This window comes from Mugil cephalus, chromosome 18, assembly GCF_022458985.1.
Source record: "Mugil cephalus isolate CIBA_MC_2020 chromosome 18, CIBA_Mcephalus_1.1, whole genome shotgun sequence".
NCBI classification, from domain to species: Eukaryota; Metazoa; Chordata; class Actinopteri; order Mugiliformes; family Mugilidae; genus Mugil; species Mugil cephalus.
In genome coordinates this window covers 12,005,654-12,025,924 of record NC_061787.1, presented here as the reverse complement: position 1 = coordinate 12,025,924, position 20,271 = coordinate 12,005,654, and the positions used below count along the sequence as shown (strand labels likewise).

The 20,271-nt window shown below is 40.3% G+C and overlaps 2 protein-coding genes across 3 annotated transcripts in view; one reads left to right on the top strand and one right to left on the bottom strand.

Moving 5' to 3' along the window:
* sh3kbp1 (SH3-domain kinase binding protein 1) overlaps positions 1-655 on the bottom strand; it is a 36,942-nt gene extending 36,287 nt beyond the window's left edge. Inside the window, exon 1 of one of the 2 annotated variants that reach the window (XM_047567923.1) lies at positions 403-655. In XM_047567923.1, the coding sequence (XP_047423879.1) occupies positions 403-406 (4 nt within the window). In that variant the 5' untranslated portion in view covers positions 407-655. The remainder of the gene's footprint in view (positions 1-402) is intronic. The other variant, XM_047567922.1, reaches the window with a different exon arrangement.
* Positions 656-6,746: 6,091 nt separating this feature from the next.
* On the top strand, positions 6,747-17,392 carry tfr1b (transferrin receptor 1b). Its single transcript, XM_047612104.1, has 19 exons — positions 6,747-6,837; positions 8,831-8,882; positions 9,028-9,229; positions 10,677-10,875; positions 11,410-11,547; positions 11,870-11,954; positions 12,143-12,265; positions 12,891-12,986; positions 13,073-13,212; positions 13,309-13,478; positions 13,555-13,674; positions 14,173-14,258; positions 14,333-14,396; positions 14,482-14,549; positions 14,632-14,699; positions 15,457-15,547; positions 15,927-16,154; positions 16,242-16,391; positions 17,113-17,392. The coding sequence occupies exons 2-19, from the start codon at positions 8,850-8,852 to the stop codon at positions 17,323-17,325; spliced, it is 2,274 nt and encodes a 757-aa protein (XP_047468060.1). The 5' UTR covers positions 6,747-6,837; positions 8,831-8,849; the 3' UTR covers positions 17,326-17,392.
* Positions 17,393-20,271: the final 2,879 nt, after the last annotated feature.

Below are 20,271 nucleotides of genomic sequence, written 5' to 3'. Positions count from 1 at the left end.
ACGTGTCAACATCTGCAACTCATCAATGTGACCCGTTGCTTCTTTCTTTCTTTCTTTCTTTTTTTCCTCCCGAAATCGCGCTCCTCGCGGATGCGCAAGCACGCCCACGCGCGGCTTTTCCAATCATGAATAAAAAGGAAATGTGTGAGAAAACGCCAAGCCTGCGGTCTCCACAGCTGTGCGTTATGTGTGAAGCGACGTCAGGGGAGATGAGGCAGGGACTAGAGGAGAGGAGAGAGGACGAAGGGGAAGGAGAGAGGCTGAAACCCATGCGCGCATCTGGAGCAGGCGTTGATTCCTCCCCATCCAGATGCGCAGAGGCGCTGGAGGCGATTCTGTGACAATCTCCAAGCTAGAAACTGAAAAAAAAAAAAAAAAAAAAAAAAAAGCGACGCGTCTTACCCATTTATGTGTCCCGGTGTGCTGATAGTGCTCCTGCAGCCTGGTAGGTAACGGGGAATGTGGATGTCTCAGGTATATGAGAGGGGATTTGTGCCGAGCCACAGCCTCCTGTCCCTACTACAGATCCGCTACAGCAGAAACGGGAGGAGCGTCAGACGAAACCATATTCCTTCCTCTTTTTTTTTTTTTTTTTTTTTTTTGTCTCTCCGGTGACACGACAGAGGAGGCAGAGCGAGAGTGGTCAGAAAACGGAAAAGCGCTGATGAACAAATCTCTCTCTCTCTTTCTCTCTCTCTCTCGTTGCCTTCAAGTGCATAAATAAAAACCGACTTCCCTCTATCTGCATTTTAAATTTCATAACAGGGGGCCGATATGTGACGCAATGTGTTGCACCATTGCTGATGCGCTGGGAACAGATGGTGGTGGTAATGACACTGTGCTGTGAGAAAGGAAATTGAAGTCTGCAGCAGTCGTCTTTAAAACAGCCAAAAGCTGTGATGACATTTGTGTGTCCCGGTTTCGTTTGCTTTACTTTGGCCCCAATGTAACGACCCATTTTTGTCCTGTTACCTGTAAATTCACTGGCATAATGTAACTATATTTTAAGTCATTCTATTTTCTTTACTAAATTTCCCTTCATATTAACATTTTACATACAAGACCTACAACTAAAAGGATAAAATAAAAGGATGGTCTGTTCTGCTGCATAATGAGTCATTTTAAAACTATTATTTAGGATCAATACTGAAATATTAGATGGCAGTAATGTTTGTAAAATTTGAGTATTATTTATTTTTTTCCCTCATTTCTATAACCACTAGAGGGTCGCACGGGTGGTGGTCTGGAGCCTATCCCAGCTGTTTTCAGGTGAGAGGCGGACTTTTTATAAAATTAACTAAATTGTTAAAAATGTATTTATTCATCTATAGAATCTGTTTTCTCCGCAAAATACAACATTTCAGCCCGACATTTAGTGGGTTTCAGGAAAATGTCAAAATTTCCCAAAGTCCTTGAAGGTAGCATCAGTCTCTGCTCAAAGCCTCGCACCTGTGTAGCTCAGATCTCGCGATAACTAATTCTCAACCCTAACATTTCTGTTTCTGTTGAGGAATCCCGGCAGCTCGTAGTGATATGATCTCAGACTGGTTAACTGACATTTCTTTTTGTTATATTGTCAGTGTATTGTACCGTGTACAGTATTGTCCAGTGTAGTTTTTAAATGAATGTTATTTATAGAAACGCCACAGAAATTCCACACTCTCTCCCCCTTCATGCTGATGCAGTGCTGTTGTCCTCTCTGGATCAAACCACATGAGGAGGAGAATGTGCTGGCGGCAGCAGAAAGGGGGCCGTGAAATGATGCAGTCATAGCCCACAGAAAGAGATGAGGAATTTAGATTTTTTCACAATCAGCTGTCACTTGGGTGGAGTGCAGCGACAGGACAAGCTGCTGCGCACAAAACAGAGCTGAGCTAATCTGATGAACTGTAACACAATGCAGAAGTGGCATTCAGATGACCGGAGATGGGCTATACTTGTGAATGCATCTCAGGTATCAGTGACGCAAGAGACCCCGGTCCGACCTTGACCGTGTGTGATAATTTCATGGACAGTCCGACAAGCTGATATCTGCAGCACATAGGCCACATGTTCACATTGTTTGATAATATTGTTCAAAACCTTCTGTAATGAGTAATGGTTCTCTTCATCCTTCATATTACGCCTTTCTTCAAGTCAAGTCAACTTCATTGTCAATTCTGACATGTGCAACACAATACAGGATTAAAATTACCTTCCTCAAAGATGTATGGTGCAGCAGCCACGCAAATATGGAAACAAAATGTGCAAACCTTGAGAATACATAAAATATTAAAGAAAATGTCCTGTATATATAAAGAGAACATGACATAGCGCATGACAACATACAATATTCATAAAGTGGCTGATGCAGCCCTGAGTTGAATAGTGCAGAAAAGAATGGGTGGAGTGAATGAATTCATGCATATAAACACAGTATGACATAGATGTCTCGATGAACTATCAGGCATAAATATAGAGAGTAGTGACCAGCAGCGTAGTAATGTAATGTCCAGAGAGTAGTGACCAGTTGGGGAGCAGCACGGGGAGTGGAGGCAGAGCAGGTAGAGAGTTCCTGACAGCCTGGTGGATGCAGCTGTCCCTCAGTCTGCTGGTCCTGGCCCGCAGACTCCGCAGCCTCCTCCCCGATGGCAGCAGACTGAGGAAGCTGTGTGACGGGTGGGGGGCATCGCTCGCAATGCAGAGGGCTTTGCGTGTGAGCCGGGCGTTACATATGTCCTGGAGGGATGGTAGAGCGGCACCGATTATCCTTTCTGCCGCTCTCACTGTGCGCTGGAGGCTGGTCAGGATGCTCTCGATGGTGCCTCTGTAGAAGGTGCGCATGACCGGGGCTGGGGCTCTGGCTTTCCTCGGTTTGCGGAGGAAAGAAGGGGCGCTGTTGAGCCAGTGATGTTGGTGTCTCAGGAGAGGTCCTCTGTGACGTGCAAACCCAGGAACGTGGTGCTGCTCAGCCTCTCCACAGCAGCACCGTTGATGGAGAGAGGAGCATGCTGGGTGAGCGCCTTCAAGTCCACAACAATCTCTGTTGTCTTGTCCACATTCAGAGAGTGATTGTTGTGTGTGCACCACATGGCCAGTGGGCTGATGAGACCCACTACAGTTGTGTCGTCCGCAAACTTGACGAGGAGGTTGGAGTTTTGCATCACTGTGCAGTCAGAAGGGTGAAGACAAGGGGGCTCAAAACACATCCTGGGTGCTGGATGTGCTACTGCCGACCCGTACTGCCTGTGGTTTCCCCAGCCGGTCCAGTTTGTAGATCAGCCTTTCGGGGATGATTGTGTTGAGTGCTGAGCCAAAGTCTATGAACAGCATTGTAACGTGTGAGTCCTTAGTGTCCAGGTGTGTGAGGGCTGAGTAGAGGACAGTGCAGATGGCGTCGTCGGTTGATTGGTTGGACCAATATGCAAACAGGAAGGGGTCCAGGGAGGGAGGGGGAGGGAAGACTTGATGTGGTGCATGACTGACCGAATGCACTTCATCAGGATGGGTGTGAGTGTTACTGGACGGTAGTCATTTAAGCAGGAGGGAGACGACGTCATCGGGGCCGGGATGATGGCGGTGGCTTTGAAGCAGGTGGGGACAACAGCCTGACTCAGTAAGATGTTGAAGATCCACCCAATATGATATAATGTGATAATTAGTGAAGTTCAGAGGTGTTTTTGAACAGAGCACAGCTACTGTCTTATCCCTTATACTTAAAGGTCTACGTGTGTTAAATACCAGCTCACTGTCATTATACTAAGCTAAGCTAAGCTAACTGTCTCTTGAATCTCCAGGTTCATATTTAAAGGACATTAGAGAATGGTGTTGTTTATTAACCTCTTGGCAAGAAAGTGGCTACACCAGTTTCATATCTGTGATAAATGTAACCAGGAGACATTTATCTAACTTTAGCATAGCAACATCCAGCCTAGACAACTAGAGATTAAATGGAGATTAAAATCAAGAATCTTCTCTTAGCATAAGTCATACAACTTCAAGATGTTTGCCTGCAGCTTTTGCTTATAAAACAACTGCTCTCATATCTGTGTAAAATATAAACAGACTGTTGGGTGGTTAACTAGCATAACGTTGTCCTTACATTCAGCTAAGATAACTCTCCTGGCTCCAAAAGGCCAAGTTTAGCATAACATCAGGACTACCATCTAATTTGCTTGTCACATAACTGCCAAAGGCAGATGCATTGTTGGCTTAGTATTTGTTTCCTTGTAAAACTTTAACTTGTCATTTGTACGATCAGGTTTGGTACAGATAAAACACACTGTGGATTTACGTCCAAAGTCCCTTTAGGCTGTTTTATAACTGTTCCCTCAGCTTCAGGCTTTTATGTTAAGTTAAGCTAAGCTAAGCTAAGCTAACTCTCTCCTCTCACCTCTCCCTTGATGTTTAACATAAATATGTGGTATGAGCTAATTTAGCAACAGCTAGACAACAAAACTGTGTTGCACGAAATAGTTTATTTTAAAAAATAAAAAGTGATGATTTTTCCAAGTGAAAAAAAAAACATTTTATTCAAAATAAAAAAATCAATCAATATTTACCTTCAGTTCATTTGAGTCTTACTTTATCTGAAGGCAGCTAAATTAAGCTATTGTTAGCAAACTGCTAAGCAGATTTTGGCAACGTTAGCAAAAGATACATGGCCTACTCTCATGTATAATTTATTATTAGAGTAGAGTTAAGCTGTTAACCAGTAGAAGAAGATGATAAAGTAGATTTACTCAAATAATACTTTTGTAAAATTGAAGGGTGATTGTAGGCTTTATCAGCATTTTGTTACTTTTTACTCAGCAAGATACATTTTGCTTAACTGCATACAATCTTATACATATACATACATTCTGTACATAGCACATATGTACTCAGTCCTGCACTAAATCCTTGTTCATGAGGGATATCGTATTCAGCATTTTTTTTTAAATAACAGAGAGCTGCTGATTGAATTGTGTTTTTATTTTGACGTACTATTATATTGTATTATGTTGCGCTGAAACAGCCACAGTCAGTTGGCTAGGCTGAATAGCAGAAGTTAATTCTATCGCTAATGCTTTTAAATGTTAAGTGTGTATAATAATAGTGCACCTGGATTTGAATACTCCATCCATCGGTGTTGCACAAATAAGCCTGATGCGTCAGTTTAACCATTGTGTCACTTTCAGTTTGTTTCTGCTACTGCGTGAAACAAACCTTTAGCGGCGACTAAAATATCACAAGTCAGATCCTTAACATGCATTTACCAGCAGAGTTTCCTGAGTAACACATTTAACAGTTACCTTCTCAGTGACAGTGTGATATGTTGATCCCGTGGCTTTTCTCTCACTCTGCATAGACACCATCTGTGCTGCGGCTTTAAGAGAATAAAATTATTTTACTGTCCACAGATGGAGGTTAATTCTCCCTCAAGAGAAGTAATTTTAAGACAAAGCGCTAAGGTGACACCATCTGGGACAACGTTGGTATTGCATGATGTGCTCAGCCCCAATTAAATCTTGCCATCTACTGGAAAGACACACATAGACACACACAGTGTTAAGTCTCAGCAGCACAGATGCTATTTCTGGCACTGCAGACGTGCTGGTGGAATGCAATGCTGCATATGAGACAAAGGTGATTCATTTTAGGGATTGTTATTGGGCTAAATGGGCTGATTTTAATATATTTACTTAAAGATTTTAGGTGTTTTATTGGTTTATTGTAGTTATGCTATTGATTAAATCTTTATATAAATGTACTGGTTTATTATTCAATGAACGGTGTGAACTTTAATGTGTTAATTGTTCTGATCCTATTTATAGCAGTAACCAAAGACTAATCTCACTGCAAGGGACATTAAATTATATCTTAAACATGATCTTTATTTCATAATGTTATATTTCCTTCATAAACCAATGACTGCATCCAACAATTTCCATTTTAATAAAGTCAATTCTGTAACTTACATTAGTTAATTTCCCATGGAAGGCAAATTTAAAACTAAATGACATTATCAAGGCAAACATTCTGTGTAAAAACAAAACAAATGAGACAAAATATAAATTTGAGGTTGGTGCCATTATTGAACACATTTCACTACATGATACATCAAAAACCTCTGCAACAGTTCCTAGTGACAGACATGAAAAAACAATCTGCAGTTAAATAATGGGATCATAACCCTGTATATGTGTGAAACTGGAGTATACAGTCACACCACAAACTGCATCGTCCAAAATGGTTGACCTTGCTGACAGTTTCAACATCAACTGAAGGTTATAACAGGCATGAAGGGAGATCTTACGTTATTTTATATCAGAATGCATTCATTGGTGTTAGTTGTGTAATGTCCTATCTGTTGGCATGGCTGATGAAGCAGTGGTTACACAGTTGCTGTAACACAGTTGCTTGTTTTGCAACGTGAACTGGACAACAAGGAAACAGGATGAAGCTCTGTGTGCCAACTGTTTATCATACCTTGAAGGATTACGAGCCAGAAGAAGGTCAGAGCAGAGGTATGAACGTCTCTTTTGATCCACTGTCTCCAACTCTCCACCCACTGAAGAAATGTCATGGTGGCATTTGTTTATGAGAATAAAACAAACATTTGCATAAAACAGCTAATGTTAACGCTGAGGTCTGGAATTAACGAAATAATTTTAATGTGTCAAATGTATTCTTGTTCGCACGGCTTCGACTTCTTGTTATTTTAAATAGTAAATACTGTAGTTTTCCACCTGGTTTTCGCGCCACCTCGCGTAGCGATGACGACATGACGTAAGGCGGAAGTGTTTTATTAGGGGGCGGCCGCCTCAGTCAATGAGGAGCTTTTGTACTGTAGCAGTGTTGAAGTGGCGTGTTATGGTGAGTTATCACCCAGGTATTTATTCGTATATTTCATTCATGCATTCATTTAATAATGTAAAGTTTTGAATTCTACTGCAAATACTTAATTAGCTGCAAAGCGGTTTACGTAACTTTCTATTTTGTGAAGTCACGACATCCCGGATTAAGGCTTTGCTAGCTAGCTTGCCCTCTAGTACTTCCTTGTAGTAGTATCAAGTAGTTTCTTGATATAAGTGTCCATATTTAAAATATATATTTATATATATGCATATTTGTGTATATTTGTTTTAATTTTAATAGAAGCTTTTGTTTGGTGTACTAGATTGCGAGTATGGGCAAGAGGATATAGGACGCCATGCTCCTTAGAAATAAAAATGTCTCTGTAGTAGCAGAGATCAGCACACATGAGCAGGTTTGATAACACTAGGTTATCTTATTTTATAAACGCAGAGATTGTTAACCTATATTAAGATAAATTAATCGGATTTATTGACGTTATTTGTTGCAGTCCTTCTTATGTGTATAACATCAATCAAGAAAAAAATTCTGGTTTTGTTGGATAGTTAATATTAGGAATATGATTTTTAAACCTTTTATCAACTAAACGATTTCCTGAAAAACCAATCAAGAGAATACATTGTCTTGTAATGACTGTTATTATCTCGATTAACTGATTAATTGTGCTGTCAGTCAAAAATTGATTAAACAATAGTCTATTTCTGTGCCTTTGTCTTCTCCGTTTTAATCAACATAAGAAGAAAATAATAGAAAAGCCTCTGTAACGACATGAGATTAGTTTAGTGGAATAGTGTAAACAAAAGTTGAACCTAATAGGATTTATTGGCAGGCTGTCGTTTATTTATTAGACTGCAGTACTTGCAGACTTTCTGAGAGCTAATATGAGCCAAGTTGTGATTTACACGTTTGGCTACAGTTGGCAAAAACACAAGGAAGTATTCAGATCTTTTCTGGTCATACAGAATCTCTAGAGTCTCTGAGAGGCTTAATGTGATCTCATAGGATCTGAGTTGCTTTATTATAAATTTATAATAATAATAATTTTATAATTTTCAGGTAAAACTGCTAGAAACTAAATATGTATTTGTCTAAAGCGGAGTGCCTAACCATACGGTTTGGTACGTGTGCTCCTACAAGGAAGCAAAAAGAGTGGAGCAAGACTTACTGGAACAAGCATCGACTGATATGTTTTAAAATGCAACAGAGCTGAAGACAAAGTACAGTTTTGTTTTGTGGAAACAAAAGCTGAAGGTCAAGTTTATTTGCTTTGGAAGTCAGGGCAGGTCAGAGCAGTTTCTGAGCGTCATCTGAGACGTTTGGAAAGATAAGACGAAGCTTTTACAGCAATTTTTATCCTTCCTCGTCTAATCTTGTTATACAAACGCCTGAAAACAAACTAAATTTAACTGAATTCCTACAGTTTTGAAGCAGTGATAAATATAGTTTATGTGTTTTTTTCGTCTTTATTTATAGATATTTGATTTTTCTGAAAAATAGTCAACAGTAGGACTAATTGGTGATTTTTATATTGTATTGTAACCGTGGATACATGAGAGTTTTGTTGTGGTAGAAAGAATAAAAACTCTGCCAAACCTAAACATACTCTAAATGTGACACATCCTTTCATCAGTTTCATATGCTGTGAAAAAAGACTAACGGTTAAAGTTTTCAAATATTTATGTGGAGGGGTTTTCCAGATGAAAAAATTAAACATGTACGTCATTACTTACTTACTTACTTGCTTATGCTGGAAATGAACTGTGCGGTACATAATTATTTCCTCCATTAGTCATGGTGTCCATTTCGTGGAGTCAGGCTTGTGTGTCCTCCATTTTCAGAGACTGAATACTGTAAAATATGGTTCTTAACACTGTCTGAGAAACTCTTTAGTAAGAAAGACCCCATTTACTGGTCATTTGAAATGACTCTTTCATGTCTTCTTGTGCTTCTTAGTTTTTGATGATCTCATCTTTGTCTCATATTCTATCTTTAGATCAATAGAAACGGCGACGATGGATCGTATCAGGTCGACGTTTAACAGGATGGTGAGTGTTGGTTTGCATTTAAAACACGTTTGTGGACTTCATCATCAATCATGGACATTATTGTGTCCAATATTGAAATGAGTGTTTCTTAAATAGTTGGACCTTTCGTCGACACCTGCAGCTCACAGTTCTTATTTCTCCCCAGATGAAAAGCGAGCGGTACAGCAGATTCACTCTGCAGCCGTCGGAGGAGGGAGAAACACATGCGGAGGTGCGACTGTCGGATGAGCCCACGGAGGTCGACGGTGAAGCGGGGGGGTCTCCGAGCTTCAGGCCGGCGCCTCTGCAACAAAACCGACGTAATTTACTCTACCTGATCCTGGGAATCCTGCTGATATTTGTGATAGGTAAGTTGCCGTCTCTCATTTAAACTGAGTCACCCGTCGCCCATTTGTTTGGAGCTGACAGTTGGTTGTTAGGGGATGCTCAAAGCTCAGGTTGCCTAGGTAACCTTCTGGTTACTGATATTTTCCACCACGTGGAACATGAAAGTATTGCTAGCGTATGAATGAAACTAACTTTTCTTGTCTGTTTGAAAGAAGATGCCATCGACTTGGCCCTCGTTCCATCTGTGGTTGGAAACAAAAGTTGCCTCGAAGTTGTTGTTTTTTTGTTTAATCCTCACTGAGTATTTAATTTCTTCCTTGCCTTTGCTGCTTGTTGCTTCCTGTGTGTGTATACCCCCCTGTGGTTATAGAGCCACAAAGTTTGTGTAGGACGGAGGTCAGGGTGGGTGGATGGATGAATGAGTCGGTAAAACGCGGGACTCTGTAGAAGGAAGCGAACAGTTAGTCACTTGTGTCAAACCAGAAAGTCAAGGTTGTTTCTTTTGCCAAGCATTGCTCTATAGCCTCAACAGCAACCCTGCTGCTGTAACCATGACAACCAAGTTCCTCTGAATGTAAAAAGGTACTTTTTTTTTATTTAAACACTTTCCCTAAAACTAACAAAGTGGTTTCATCTTGAAATCTAACCAAACTAAGACCATAGCATCGTCACTACATCAACGTGTTAGTTATTTTACATATGTTAAAAATGGAAAAAAAGACTTGTAGACTTTTTTTTAACATGTTTTTCCACTCGTCCTGGTAAGACTGATGAGAAAATCTGTGTTTGTCAGTCAGCAGAATATTGTATAACTAGTGTCTATTTAAAACCCGCTTGCATTTCTTTCAGCTTTTCTTTTTGGCTATGACTGAGAAACCTTCACAGTCGGCTTTAGACAACACTCATGGTCTCTGCTGGTCCTGTGTTTGCACTCCTTTTCAGGATTGTGTATTAATGCTGTAAAGTGCAATTATTTTGATGTAATATTAACCAGATGTTAGCTGGATTGAAACTTCATAAACAGCCATAAAGAAGCGATTGTTTTCCCAAAAAAGTTCCAGTGTAAACGGTTTTCTGCTTTTTTATTTTTTATTTTTTTTGGATAATGAAATATTTTGAATACAAATAGAGTTGGACATCTAGCTATATATTGAATAACCATGAATTAACTAGATTAGGGAAGTTTTTGTATTATTTTTATTTTTATTTTTTTCAAGCATTATAAAAAGAGCTCAACACTACGCTTCACCAGTACCTGCAGCATTTCTGCCCGTACTGTTCAGATGAGTTGATGGATCAACATGTGACTCTAAACAACGACAACAATTTCAACAATTTAATTTCCTTCTGCAAAGTTATTTTTAGCTTGCTGTGTGTCTGAATGCGACCGAAGATGACCTGTGTGAAATCGTTTTATGATGTATTTTTAATATCAGCTTTTATGTCTCTGTGCTGTTTGTCCTCCAGGCTATTTGGTCGGGTATATCAGCCACCGTAAAAGTAAGGAGGGCCCGGTGAACTGCGGCGGGGGAACGATGACGGACAGTCCTACGGAGGAGACGCCAGCTCGTGGCGCATCGGCTCCAGACTTCCAACTAGACTGGAAGAACATCACCCAGCTGCTCACTGATAAACTCACCAGCCAGACTTTTGCAATGACTCTCAGGTTTGTGTTCATGCCCTTGAACCACAGCCAGGTTTGAGATTTGCCAAGAGGATACACCTCACAAGACAAACACTATAGCTATTTCCTATTTAAACGCCAAACTAAACGACCTCTGTGATTTTGGTATCAGTCAGGGAGAAGGAATATAAATATGTCGTACGCTTTAAAATTTAGAGTGTTTGTTTAATGGTGATATGAGAAAAGAAATCTACATGAACACAGCTGACTTCTCCTTATTCATGCTGGTCAGTTGGCTCATAGTTTCAGCTTTGTGGGAGAAACCAAATGTAGGCTCAGTCTTTTTCAAGGTTTCTTCAGCCAGTGGTGTGCAGCCAAAACTCCTTCTAAAAATATTAGTTGAGCAGCAGCCACTGTATAAAAAAACTCTCTAAAACTCTCATTTCTCTTTTTCCCTGAAACACGACAGCCGGAGTTTAAAAAAAAAAAAAATACATTTTGTGTTCTTAACAAAGCTTCATCTCAGGACTAAAGTGAGACGTAGCTGGTACAATCTTCAATTTCGTTTCTCTGCAGGAACTTTGATCTGCCCAGACGCTCTGCAGGAAGCGCAGAAGATATGAATCTGGCAAACCGCGTCTTTGATGGATTCCAGAAACTGGAGATGGATCCTTGGACTGACATCCACTATGTTCAGCTGCAGATGCCCGACAGGTTAATGCATCATATTAACTCAGAGTAACTCAAGATCAAAGAAAACATTTCTAAACATTTATGTATTTATTTTAACTTTTTTCACTTTAATTTCTTCATCTTTTCTCATGACTGGTATATTGAGTATGTTTGTCCAGCTCTCTCCAGGATGCTGTGACTCATGGGAGCGAGTATAAATAGTAAACAAGAGTGATGACAAGCCAGAGTAAAACTGTTAGTTTCCTAGATTTTATAGGAGCACTTCAGTGCTTTGAACAGAGCCAGATCTGGAGCCAAGAGAACGGAAGGATATTTTAACCAAGTTTTTCTCGTTTCTTCGCAGCCAACGCCCAAACCGTGTTGAATTTGGTTCAGACGTTTTTAAGCCTACTGGGTATCTGGCCTACAGTGCTCAAGGAAAAGTAAAGGTGAGTCAGAGTCTTTGAATTTGCTTATCAGGAGCCACAAAGTATCCCGATACTAAAAGGGTTTTGGCAGAGAAATATCTGGCTGAGAATTGTGCACTTCAGCACTAAAAGTAGTTCCTGCTTCTCAATCGACGAATCCTTTGTCTTAAAGTGTTACATTCCTCAGCGCCTCGTGTTTGTGTCCACAGGGAAAGCTTGTGTACGGCAACTACGGGCGTCAGGAGGATCTGGATGCCGTGCAGAAGAAGAATGTGGTGCTGGAAAACTGTGTGCTGCTGCTCCGTGCTGGAAAGATCAGTTTTGCAGAGCAGGTATTTACTGATCTGATGATGATGATGGTGGTGGTGGTGATGATGGTTGTGGTGAGGATTTGGGAAGTGAGCCAAAACATGAGAGAGAAGTATGCAGCTCAAAATGAAAACATCAACAAAAGAATAAACATGAAACTTTTCAGTTCATCACAAATGTTTTCTTTTATCAGTTTAACAGCAGCTGGATTCACATGGAGCCATATATTCTGATTACAATCGGTTTAGAAGCCAAAACTGAATTAAAATGCTCCGTGTAAACGCCTCATCGAAATAGACAGGCACAAACCGAATGAAATTTCATTCAGTTTCACAGGGTAGATCACTCCTTCATGTAAACGGTGAATCAGAATGAAGTCAACAACTTCATTCAAAGTAAACAACTTGAACTTTCAAACGGAATGAGAAAAAAGTCTCCATGTGAACCCGACTACTGTGCGTGAAGTTAAACCCATCTCAAGTGCATCCTTACTAATGTTCTATGGTGATTACACTAATAAACCAGCCCCTAAATGAGTGTTAATCAAGCGTCTGTTGCCCTATTAGACGTAACACAGATTAATGTGGTTAGCACGTCGTCTGTGTAGAAGCTGACCAACAGGTTTTTGTGTTTTTGATGTTCCCTCAGGTGCATAATGCTGCTATGAAGAATGCCTCCGCGGTTCTGATCTACCCTGACATTCAAGATTTCAACTATCAAGGAAACACGGTGCTCTACGGCCATGTGAGTTCACGGCATGCTGTGAATGTAAACGAGTAGCCAAGAGTTGTGGCGTGCTTACTTTATTTTTGTTTTCATTTCCTCTTCAGGTTCATCTGGGTTCAGGTGACCCTTTCACTCCTGGATTCCCCTCCTTCAACCACACCCAGTTCCCCCCAGTTCAGTCGTCCGGTCTCCCCCAAATCCCAGCCCAGACCATCACTGCTTACATGGCCACAACCCTTCTACGGTAAGAACTTCAAAATACAGACATGGACATGAGCAACAGATTTAGATTTTTAGATTAAAATGTAAATTAAAATGTGTCTAAAATAAAATGTTCCAGGAAAATTGGTGGTCCTGAACCAGATGCCAGCAGCGCTTTTAAAGGCAGCCTCCCGTCAGTGTCCTACAACCTGGGAGGCAGCGAGGACATCACAGTGGAGGTAAACAACGTCCTGGTCAACAGGGAGATCCATAACGTGTTCGGAGTGATCAAAGGATTCACTGATCCTGGTAGGACTAACATTTTAATTTAGACTGGTCTCAATTTTTAATGCCTGAGACGCTAAAGGTGTTCATCAAACTTCAGATCAATACGTTGTGCTGGGAGCTCAGAGAGACGCCTGGGGGAGTGGTTACGCCAAAGCCACCGTCGGCACGTCCATACTGATGGAGCTGGCCAAGGCTGTCCATGAGATGGTGGAGAACGGTAGGATACGTCAAATCACGGCACTAATATTTTCTAGGGGTGTCCGAATCCGGGTCCAGACGCAGTGGAGAAGGATGAGAATTATCGGGGGAATCAGGGCATTAGTCTTTGTTGGGTAAAATGTGGACCATGAGGGCAACCCAGAAGACGTCTTCTCTTCACCTAATTACCTCAGTTTCAGGACACTTCCATCTCTCATATTAAAACTCATTGACAACATCCACAGCTGTCGAATACATATTTAATTAAATGTAAGATAGTTAAACCTAACTCCTCTGTACACACAATAAGCCTATGTGCAGTTACCTTACTTTGTGCTGTTATATTTTGTTTTTTAAATATAATTTCACAATTTTATGTTGTAGTTAAGCTAGTGTTGCTTTTATGTTGTAGTTATAGCTAGCTAGTCTGGCTGCACAAGCATTCCAATGTACCTGTGGAAAATGTCAGTAAAGCCTGTGATGTAATGGTGTCGGCACTGGTGTTGATCTTCTGTAGATGGGTTCAGGCCCAGGAGGAGTCTGGTGTTTGCGAGCTGGAGCGCTGGAGAGTATGGAAGTGTTGGCGCCACCGAGTGGCTGGAGGTAACTACAAGACATTAAAAAAGATGAACACCAACTGTCTTTTGATGTGATTTAACACGTCTGTTTGTCTGTAGGGTTATATGTCCTCTATTGACAAACGTGTCTCTGCCTACATAAACCTGGATGGAGCCGTCATTGGTACGTACGACTGTGAAACACGAGCACACGATGTTTTAACTGAAATGGTTGAAATTGTCATTTGACTTGTGTTTGTCTCCTGAAGGCACCGGAGGCTTCAAGGCCTCAGCGAGTCCGCTGCTCTACAGCCTCCTTGAGAGTACGATGAAAGAGGTGACGCATCAGTTCATAGCAACCCAATGTCTTAACCGACCAGTCGACTTTATTCTGACTGTATTTTACCTCGTACGTACAGGTGAAGAGTCCTTTTGGTTCTGGCACGCTGTACGATGTGATGGATAAAAACAAGTGGGAGGCCAAAGTGTAAGTAGGATATTCATGGAAGTTCTTCTTTGCCATCAGAGTTTGAGTGTGAATTTCTAAATAAATTCAGTTTACAAACTAATTCACCATCTCAAAAAATTCAACTTCAAATATACAACCTCCTTTTTTAAGGTTGAATATTTTGAGATGATTTTTTGAGGTTGCATTTTTTTAAATGTTGAATTTATTTGTAAACTGAATTTACTGAAAAAGGTGACGCATCTTCCATAGATATTATATATTGAAATGGAAAAAAGCACTGCACATGTATAGATTCAGTATGTTTAAAAATTCCTGGATGAAAACTTTTAAGTTAAAATGAATCCAATTTCTTTTTCTTTTTCTTTTTACAAAACTTCTAATATGAAATGTTTAAATGTGAAAATCTTTACAAAGAGCTAAGCTTTTAATTAGACCTGACATTAATAACTATCCCCGGCACGTGATCATGTTGACGTTTATGGAGCTGCATGTAGGCAAGTTACACATTTCCTCAATTATCACCGGCGTCTTCATTTCCCTTTTTATTTTACATACGGAAGATTTCAGGGTTTAAGTTATAATCAGAGCTTTACACAGGTTTCTGAGATATCTAATGGCAGGGCAGAGATAAATAAATAACGTGTTTCATTTGAGTGAGGGAGACTTGTTCCAAAATATGCATCACGTCCCAAAGTAATGACATCCAAACAGGAAGCAGCTTACGATGGGATCTCTGAGCTGTTTTTATGATCAGTGACTTTTATCCTGCTTGTAGACTGAGGCCAATGACAATAGATGACCCCGCCTATCCCTTCCTGGCTTTCTCCGGCATTCCCTCCGTCTCTTTCCACTTCACGTCTTCTAAGGTGAGTCTTCATAGGCGTTATTTAAAAACTCCATCTCCTTAAATGTGGGATGATTCTTTATTTGGTTTTAAATAATACCAGGAAAATCTAACATTTCCCTGGGATTAACTGAGAAACTAATCATCTGACCAGTCACTTATTAATCCTCCTGCCATTTATTTATTAACTATTGTAGCAAAAGCTGACGGCTGAACTTAACTGGGTCAGTAAAAACATGATTTTAAATATATCTAATGGCACATTTAGCTTGAAGTCTTTATAAGAGTGTTAGATCAAATTAATGAGATTTACACTAATGTCTGTGTTATTTTAAAAAAAAAAAAAAAAAAAATGTAATGTGTGTTTATTGAACCCTCTTCATATGTGTTGTCTTTAAAAGTCTGACTACTACGCTTACTACGGCACCAGCCTGGACGACTCGGATCACCTCAACTACCGAACCAGCCAGCGCACCAGCGAGGTGGTGGCGGCGGCGGCGCAGTTTGCCGGCCAGATGGCCCTGAGACTCGTCCACAACCACCTGCTGAGCCTGGACGTGAGTCGATACGGCAACGTCCTCACCAAGGCCGTGGCCAAGGTCTACGCACGCGTCAGCCAGCTCTCACAGGTCGGTCACTTTCTGGTTTGGTTCGCTCCTTTGAATCGGTAACTTCCTAAATGAACCAGGCTGTTTTTAAATGCTTTGGTTTTATAGTCTGGTCAGCTGAAGGATGTGAGTCCGAGCTGGCTGAGCCGCGCACGAGGCTCCTTCCAGCGAGCCGTCGACGACATCAACGGCGCCATCACCAACACTGACTTGAATGACAAGGAGGCCTGTCGCATCCTCAACGACAGGATCATGAGGGTAAAACAGCCTTAAATGTTTTAACGTCTAGTGAGTTAAAGTCAGAGGAGTTTGTGTCATTTGAAGGTTTATTAGTGTGAGACTGAGATGAGAACTTTTCTTCCATGTGGATGTCAGTAGGACAGTTCATACTGAATACAGTTATTTTCTTTCTTTATTTTCATTATGATATGAATTTTTAATATACCGGCATACTGGTGTATTTGGTTACACAGCGTTTGCATTTTCAATGTAGCACTTCTAAATAACTGCATCACCGTAAGGCGTGGTGAAGATGGAAGGAAAGGTCCAAAAAATGAAGCGGCAGAACGAGAGGATTTGTGCCAACAAAAAAAAGGTGCTGTGTTGGTTGTTTTACCCCAATTTGTGGAGACAGTCCCCGTTTTGGATGACCTGTCCCCCAACTTAAGCTTTTTATTTAGCTTTTTATGAGTGAGGAAAAAAAAATGTTGCGCGCAGACTACAATTATTACGGTAGCCGGACATTACAGACATATCGGTTTAAATAAGAATAACAGCAGCTCATACTAAAAAAAATGAGCTTTTGTTATGAATCCTGTGTCATAGCACTGATGTGACAGAAGAGGAAAGTCTGTTTGTGCTGTGTTTAAACCCACAAAATTAAAACTATATGCAAATGTTGAGCTGCACCCTCTTCTTGAATCGCTTGTTTCTCTCGATCGTGTCGTGTCTCTCAAATGCCGTGTCTCTGTCATTTCAGGTCGAGCACACCCTCCTCTCTCCGTACGTGTCCCCCGTCGAGACGCCCTTCCGTCACCTCGTGTTCGGCCGAGGCTCCCACACTCTGGCGTCCATCGCTGCGACTGTGGACATGGAGCAGCTCCACACCCAGCTGGCCCTGGCCACCTGGAACTTGCAGGAGTGTGCCAACGCCATGGCGGGAAACATCTGGGACATTGACGACGAAATCTAAGGCGGGGTGGGGGGATGTGAGCGTGGGAGTGGTGTGTGTATGTGTGTGTGTGTGTGCGTGTGTGTGTGTGTGTTAAGGTTAGGTGTGTAGTATGTTGTGGTTAAAAGGTTAAAGGGATCCATTATCGGCACTTAAAGCACAGGTAGGGATCATTTAAATACAGTGTTCACTTTTGTTGGAGAATCACACTTTTAATGCCACAAAGATCAGGAGGAGATTTAAAGGAAAAAAAAACAAAAACAACAACAAAAATAAAACCTCCATAAAGTACTTGAACGTTAAACACTACTGACTTCCTCGTCTCCACTCCCGACACATCGAACCAGTCAAAGCCTTTCGCTGCGACTCGTTGCCATCAGAACACGAAGAGACCTTATTTATTTATTTATCAGTGGCAGTGCCCACTATAAAGCTTGTCTTTTTATACGACGTTATCGGAAGCAGTGCCTTCCATAATTATGACGGTTATACTGTTGAAACCTACGGCAGCATCTGCTAAAGACTCCTCAGCTGTTGACGACAAAATGGAGAATTAATTTCCTCCTTTTGCACGCGGATTTAACTTGAATCAGTAAAGTCTGTTTTCTGAAATGACTACTTGACCTGGTTTTACACTTTTGCCAAAAGACACGTGAAAAGGGAAAAGTATAGGGCGCATTTTGATTGTGTTTGTCCAAAACCAGACGAGAAATTGAAAATAAGTTAAATAAATCAGTCGAAATGTGTTGTAAACCCAAGAAATAAATACGTAATGGCAGATGAAAGCTAAATTTAAATAAATTTAGACGCTATAATAAAATATCAGCTTGAACAGATCAGTTACACTATTTGCCAGAAAGCCATTTACGTTGCACAGTTTTCTTCGGAGCGGTTTATATTATGATAGCATTATCGGGAGCAGTGCCTTCCATAATTAAAACCCATTATCGGGAGCAGGGTCTTCCATAATGATTACCAGTGACGGTAGTTTTTGCCTACCATTTTTTTTGTGTGTGTGTGTGTTTTTTTTGTACATGTGTATTTATCGAGAGCAGTGTCTCTCATATTTCACTTGGAAGGGTGGAACAACTTATCGGGGACAGTGTTTCCCAGAGTTTTATACTTGATATTTATTTGTTTATTTTTGGATTATGTGTGCGCAGACCTTCACTGTGTGTTTCTAGTTTTCTTTGGTCTTTGCTGCAATTACAAATCAACAATCCACAATCCTAAAAATAACCCAGAATAAGGTTGTGACAATAATTAGGTGTCATTCCAGTGTTTTTACCACGGCATATATGAAAGTCTGAAATAGATATCCAGTCTTGTGGGAGAATTAGGATCAAACTACTTCTCGGAGCCATGTCAAGACAACATTAAAACACACTGCTATCACTTAGTGTGTCAGGTTTTTCCTGAGGACATAATTATTTCCCATTTCAATCATGAATTCATTCATAAATCCAACTAGAAAGCTTGGAAAAGGTTTTCTGACAATCATGGTAGTTGTCTTTAATTTTCCCACAGCTAATTCGGGACAATTGTAATATGTGAACAAGCAAGCAGCACCTACATGTTGTTTACATTTTGATTTAGCCAATTTCCCCGTCATTAAACCAGACATACCTTAAAGTTCACCACCTATCACATCCACTTAACTTTTACATAATCATCTTTGCTAATAGCTCAACTTTCTTTCCAGACCTCTATATTTTCGTTAGTATCAGATAAAAATACTTTTACACCAATCAGCCACAACATTAAAACCAATTATAGATGAAGTGAATAACGGTGACATCTTTTTGCAATGTTCTGCTGGAAAACTCTTGTTCCCAGCTTTGAGGTGGACGTACTTGGTCACGTTATTACTGGGAACACTCACCTGATGGCAGCAGCTAACCCCAGCCAGGAAAACCAGTATCTACAAAATAGACTGTCTTTAAGTTAAAGGACAGATAAACGGTTTGGAACTGCTGCTTTAATTTTAGGATTTAAATTAATAACCACCTCCTCGAGCAAACGAAATCCAGTCTGAATCTGGTGTTCACTTTTATGTTGGATTTAGATGAAACACATCAAAGGATTTTTAGATGCTTTGTGATTTGTCATAGTTGGCTATAAACCTGCTCTGCTCTGTCAGCCTGGTCACCTCTGGACCTCTCCTAACAACAATAGCATGAATTCACTCCTCTTTGCATGTTTCCTCCTCATGGCATGTTACTGACTCATATCATATATCAAATGAAGTTGTCAAATTACACTTGAACATTTTCTGCAGTTAGATTAAGTGTCTTTTCAGCAGTTGTACCATTAGGCCTCATAAACAGAATTAATATAAAAATTAGTTAAATAACTGACATTTAAATGTTAATGTTATTTTAAACATGTTGTTTTGGTAGGAAACGACATCTTTAAATGACTGTATTTGTATCATACTATTATTTACGAACTAACTAAATATAATGAAATTATCATGTTACGCCTGTATTTAATGTCCATCTACAAAACTAAATTTCTCTGAATTCTAAGACGGTTTGTCCTTACTAGTTAGAAAAATGTCTTTCTGCTTCCATGTTATGGATTTCTGTTCTTGCACTCCAGTGTAATAAACCCTTTGGCTTAGCATTCATGTCTCTGGTCTTTGATTTTGTCTTGCAGCAAAAGTCCTTTCAATGTCAAAATGCTCTGTGAATAGATGAATTAGAAACTGCTTCATCTTTTACGTTTTTTGTCTGTTTCCCAGTTTAAAAGCACCTTTGACAACAACTTATTCCACTTGCCATGAAATAACAAACATTCCTTGATGCAAAATACTGATGCATTATCATTTACATCACTGTAATAAAGCAGCGTGTCAAGGACAGACTAGAGATTGGTAGCAGTATATAATTTAGTCAGATTTGAATGACATATTATTACATTAACCCTCACACGTGATAGATTGAAATTGTTATGTGTCCTCAAGAA

Bases quoted from the DNA above. Each gene is read 5' to 3' on its own strand.
- tfr1b (XM_047612104.1), top strand. From the start codon at position 8,850: ATGGATCGTATCAGGTCGACGTTTAACAGGATG. The intron at 13,675-14,172 runs GTAGGATACGTC...GATCTTCTGTAG, and splicing joins CCATGAGATGGTGGAGAACG to ATGGGTTCAGGCCCAGGAGG. The intron at 14,397-14,481 runs GTACGTACGACT...TGTCTCCTGAAG, and splicing joins CCTGGATGGAGCCGTCATTG to GCACCGGAGGCTTCAAGGCC.